General features: G+C 37.9%; 1 protein-coding gene across 1 annotated transcript; it reads right to left on the minus strand.

Annotated features, from left to right (window-relative positions):
* Positions 1 to 294: 294 nt before the first annotated feature.
* Positions 295 to 4057, minus strand: LOC109150791 (putative late blight resistance protein homolog R1A-10). The gene is made up of 2 exons (XM_019298769.1): positions 1142 to 4057; positions 295 to 986 (listed from the first exon to the last, which is right to left on the minus strand). The coding sequence occupies exons 1-2, from the start codon at positions 4055 to 4057 to the stop codon at positions 942 to 944; spliced, it is 2961 nt and encodes a 986-aa protein (XP_019154314.1). The 3' UTR covers positions 295 to 941.
* Positions 4058 to 5941: the final 1884 nt, after the last annotated feature.

Consider the following 5941-nt stretch of genomic DNA (forward strand, 5'->3'; position numbering starts at 1 on the left):
TACACTCAAACTTTCAGCAACTAAACAATGCCAATGTATGTTCCAGTAAAAGACATTGGCCCGCTTGATAGGGAGAAAGCAATAAGAGTGAAGTGTGTTAGATGCTACGAAATAGCCGAGAACAGAGGGTCCACCGAGATCAAGAGTCAAGAAGTTTTGGTCTGTGATAAAGAGGTATTTTCGTGTCATTCTTATGATTTTATAAGAAGTAAAATTAGAAGAGATCGAACTGTAACATTATTATATTAAAAAAAAATCAACACTATCAACTTGTTTTGAGTTGCCATAAAAATTTAATAATTACATTATTTCATAAATGGATTGTTTATAAAATTATAGATTAGATATAGTATATCATGTAACAGAGTATTGAGCCAAAATATGCACAACAATAAACCCACATCAAGTACAAAACCACTAGCAGATTCATCAGTCACCACAGCTTTTGATATTCCAACCTAAAAGTCCAATCAACAGCTTCATCCCAGAAACACAAACCATTTCAGATCACCAAAACAGCCAAACACCTCTCATTAGTGCCTCTAAACAATTTTTTTTTTTTTTAGTAACGAGGGAAATCCAGAATCATTATCCGAAAGTGTGTATTGGGTAAACCCACCGCCTTATAACTCTAAGTGAACAAAGGATCTCAATAGATAAACCAATCTAAGTTGTCCATAGCTGACCGACAGAAACCATGAAGGTTAATAGGCCGCTCCCGTTGGGAGTTGAACTTGAAACATATGGTCACTATTAACTGTTTGACCAACTTAACTAATATTGGTAATTGTGCCTCTAAACTTGATCTTTGGAGATCTGAGATTCAGCAGGAGAAGCACCTCCTCATTTGTCTGTGCTTAAGAATAATATGTTAAGGAGAAACAGAAGGGTGAAATTATTCATTGGCATATTACTCCCTGGCTTCCTCCTATTCACGCACATTATCCTTCCTTGAGAGTTGAGATTTCTCCTTTTTCATTGAAATACTGGGAAAAATAAATTAAGATAAGTAAGGAAATATATAGCAGTGATAGAGAAAAATGAGAGAAAACTGAAATTGATTGTATATCCATTGCAACAATAGCCATGAATTCAAGTAACATGAGATCAATATGAAATGATTAGAGGGATAGAAAGAGACCCAAATATCTTTGGAACGAACGAGGGTATCATTTCCGTAGTTATGTTGCTCTTCTTGAATCCACTTTGCAGAAGCCAAAAGGGAATCCCAACACTCATTTAACTGAATCAATGCCAGTGTGTTGATATCGGAAAAATCACTAGGGATCTCTTGCAAATAGTCGCATTTACGTAACTCTAAACATTCTAGCATAGGAAAATGTTCACCCACGACATTCCAATATCTGAGTCTTGTGTTTTCAATTACTAACCTCTTCAATCGACAGAACCTTCTCTTAGATGGTTTCCACTTTTCGCCTCTGCAAGCATGAATCAGTTTTAGAATCTCTAGATTCGGCAACATAGCAATAAGCCACATTGCATTCCATGGCAAATTAGTCTCCATGAACTTGAGCTTCTTAAGATTTGGTAGAAAACTAGTTGTCCATGGGATGCTACTACGCAGAACACTTAGAAGGCACGGATCTTTGATGCTTAGCTTCTCAAGTTGCCCCAACTGCACAAAATTATTAAAGTAATTTGGATTTTCAGAAGAGAGTCTACCCCTAATTCCCAATTTTTTTAAATTTGGAATTTTTGTAAAGAGATCCTTTGTGCAACATATAGGGTCCAACCAAGATATAGTCTCTAAGTGTCTATGAACAACTCCGGAAGTTTCTAATGAAAAAGGAATTCCCTCAATATAAAAATTTCTTAACAGTGGCATTTTCCAAATTCTATATGCCTGAGAAGTATCCAACATATCACCACGTGCACGAATAATAAAACTTTGTATATTCCAATGCTCAACGGGCATCAATGTAAGAGGGAATTTTTTTCCGTTTATAGACAAAGCTATATATCTTAAATGAATAAGATTTTCCGTATTTAGTACCCTAGCTCCAAAATCCCACAGATTCCTGCACCCAAAGTTCCAGTGCCCAAGGTTCATGTCTACTACTCTCAGTAGTTTGAAGCTACAAAATGCTTCAATGCTTAAATCAATAAATTCAAAAGAGTGTAAGGAATGGAATTTGTCAAAGAGCTCTAAAAAGTGTTTAATATTGAAATATTGGGGATTAATACTTATCCAATGACAACGTTTTGGAAGAGTAAATCCCCCAATGACACTCAAGAGATTTTTGTGTCCACCTTCTCTTAAGCACAAGTCTCGCAACAGATCATGTATCTTTATTGCCTTGATTTTGCCGTTGTGACTTTGTTTGCTAACTATAACAAGGCTTCTATCAACAAGATCTTGCAAAAATTCCATAGCCACTTCCTCCATATTCCGATGCTTCACTACCCCCAAAAATCCCTCTGCTGCCCACAACTTAACCAATTTCTTCATAGGGATCTCAGAGTCTTCTGGAAAAACTCCAAAATATAGAAAGCAAGCCTTCAAGTGGTGTGGTAATTGATTGTAACTCAAAGATAGTATTTCTGAACATGCTTCGTTAGAGTCATCAATTACATTTTTTGCAACATTCTTCCACTTCTCCACCTTCTCCTCTGTCTTGGAGAGAAGACTAGCTACTACAATGATAGCTAGAGGTAATCCTTTACATTTCTTCACTATGTCTCTACCAACTTGCTCAAACACCAAAACAAATTCTTTTTTACCAAACACATTGCAGTAGAGATTCCAACTTTCATTGGCATCTAAGAAAGGCATGTAAATAGGAGAGTTACCTGAGCTAGCATATTCAGCCACTTCTTTGAGCCGAGAAGTCAATAGTATACGGCTTCCATTATTATCATCTGGAAAGCATCTGTGCACACTATCCCAAGCATCTGTGCTCCATACATCATCCATCACTATCAAATATCTTTGACCCATCAGCCGTTTACGCAGATTTTCTGCTAATTTGTCTTTGGAATTTCTTTGTTCATCCATAACATTCCTCTGTTCAAGGAGTTCATCTCTTGATGCTGCAATAACAGAACCAATTAGGCTTTGGAGCATTTGTTCCACATTATACTGTTGAGATACACTAACCCATGCTCGCCTGTCAAAATGAGAAGCAATTGTTAGATCTTCATAAACTTTCTGAGCTAAAGTAGTTTTGCCGATTCCTCCCATGCCAACAATTGATACAACTCGTCGCTTCTTAGCTGATTGTTGTGTGAGCTGATCCAATATCTTCATGAACTCCTCCTCGCATCCCACCATTCTACTGTCGAACTTTGAAGCCTTTCTGGAAAATTTTCTCATCACAGTAATGTTTTGGGGTTCTAGATCTGCCTTTGCAAGCCTGATTAACTCGTTCTTGAGGTAATCAGTATGTTTTACTGCTTCATTGAAGATTCCCTGAAGCCTGCGCATGCTAGCTGTCATACGAACACTATCTCTCTGGCCCTTTGCTAGATTAATCACACTCAACTCCATTTCAATCCTTTCTTCAGCTTTGAACAATACATCTCTGATCTGTGCCTCTACATCTTTCATCGCCCCCGCATCAATCTCAGATTTCTCAACAACTTCTTGCATCAACCCAAGATTTCCATGGAGAGATACAATCTTTTGTTTGACTTCAGCCAGGCAAGGAATCAACAGTGTACAGCGTCCATCTTCTGGAAAGCAGCTTTGTACACTATCCCGAGCATTTTTTGATGAACTTTCAGTTTGGTTTACTGCTTGATTGAAGACTATTCCATGAAGCCAAAGCTTTGTCCAGCCCTCACCCAATGCCATCTCAATCCTTTTCTTTTCGACTTTCAACGATACATCTCTAATCTCAGCCTCTAGATCCTCTAGATCTTTCATGGCCTCATCATCATTGGCAATCTCAGATCTAAGAAATTCTGGCAGCAAGCTAACATTTTCATTGTCATCTCTGATCTGTGCCTCTAAATCATCAAGAGGAAAGGGTGGTTCTGGTTGCAAGAAATTTAAATGTAGTGTTTCCATTAGCGAAGTTATGGCGAAGTAAGCCATTTGCGTCTCTGTGGTAAGGTGATCGATCAGACCACTGCTAAGAAGAAATCGAAGGTATGATACAATTTACACAGAAATTCGTTTGTCAACGCTACAGTGTAAAGAATCATGATTTTAAAATGAGCGGTAATTTTTTTTTTTTTTTAAACAATTTGCATGCCAAGAGGAGGGAAAATGAGGTCAATGGAAAATGATGTCTTAGTCAAAGGAAAATGAGTATGTTTTGGAGGAAAATGACTTCCTTTTTTTTTTTTTGGGAAAAATCATTTTCCAAAGAATACACATGCAAAATTTTTTGGACTTAATTTTTGACATGCTTTTGCAAGTCGCCCCATCAAGCCCGCGGGCTAAGGTTCATGCAACTATAGCCTGCCCCATGCGGGTTGGCGGGCCCCGCGGGCCGGTCTACGAGATTTTTTTTTTTTTTATTCAAAGTTTTTTTTAAAAAAAAGTAAGAAAAAATTACAAATAATATATATATATATATATATATATATATATATATATATATATATATATATATATATATATATATATATATATATATATATATATATATATATATATATATATATATATATATATATAGTAAATATCCAAAATAGTCCCTCGACTATAGCTAAATTCACAAATTGGTCATCGACTTTCAATTTCAACCAATTAAGTCCTTAACTTTACAATTTTAACACAATTTGGTCCTCTGTCTATTTGACCGTTTGTTGACTGTGATTTTTGAGGATATATATGTAGTTTCATGGTCTATCGTCCGGTTTTAAGGTTCCGGTTGCATTTCCAGACCGCATTGTTACATTTGAATCCACTGCCGAAAGCAATCTACCAAATCCGGTCGCCTTTCTTCATCCTCCCTTTGGATTCAATGTAGTTGAGTTCGTACCAGAGTGAAGTAGACGACATGTTTCCGAACCGGTGCAACGTCATCCTGGAGGCATCCATGTGCTCCAACGAGAGCTGAAGGTTCTTCTAGAGTTCGTCGATCACGGTCAACAAATAGTCAAATAGATGGAGGACCAAATCGTGTCAAAATTGCAAAGTTAAGGACTTAATTAGTTAAAATTGAAAGTCGAGGACCAATTTGTGAATTTAGCTATAGTCGAGGGACCATTTTAGGTATTTACTCTCTCTCTCTCTCTCTCTCTCTCTCTCTATATATATATATATATATATATATATATATATATATATATCGGGAAGGGATCAGGTGCATTTGAGGCTTCCCGTGCGGTTGTGCGGGTGGACGCACGTTAAGCATTAATTTGACGCACTTAAAGTACACAACACACGCACATTAAGCACACAAACAAAACAACTTCAGAACACAACCTCACGCATGTTAAGCACAAGCCTCACGCATGCTAAGCACAAAAACACACGCACATTAAGTTTTAAAAATAACTCACATTAAGTACACACTCACGCACATTAAGTACAAAACTCACGCACCTTAAGCACACGACTCACGCACTTTAAGCACAAAACTCACGCGCATTAAGCATAAAACTCATGCACTGCAGAGGAGCCCAATACAAGTATGAAAGCGAATTGCATTAAAGGCCATGTAGCAAAAGCAAAAAAAAAAAATAAATAAAAATAAAAAAAAAACAAAGGTGAGGAGGAATCACATGAAAACGAAGAAAAAAAAACGCGGCGAGCGACCGGGACAAGCCCCTGGCTCACTCACGCTGCGCGGCGGACCCTTCTGCCGACCCGGACATACCAGAGGAGGAAGGCGGGGTGTAGCCATCAGCGCTAGACGGATTCACACTACCCGCACCACCAGTACCAGGTTCGGACGAAGGATCGGAGGGCGCAACGATGGTCAAGCTAATTCCTTGCCCTGGCCTCTTTGGTGTAATTAGGAAAGCA

The sequence above is a fragment of the Ipomoea nil genome, unplaced genomic scaffold, assembly GCF_001879475.1.
Source record: "Ipomoea nil cultivar Tokyo-kokei standard unplaced genomic scaffold, Asagao_1.1 scaffold2280, whole genome shotgun sequence".
Lineage (NCBI taxonomy): Eukaryota > Viridiplantae > Streptophyta > Magnoliopsida > Solanales > Convolvulaceae > Ipomoea > Ipomoea nil.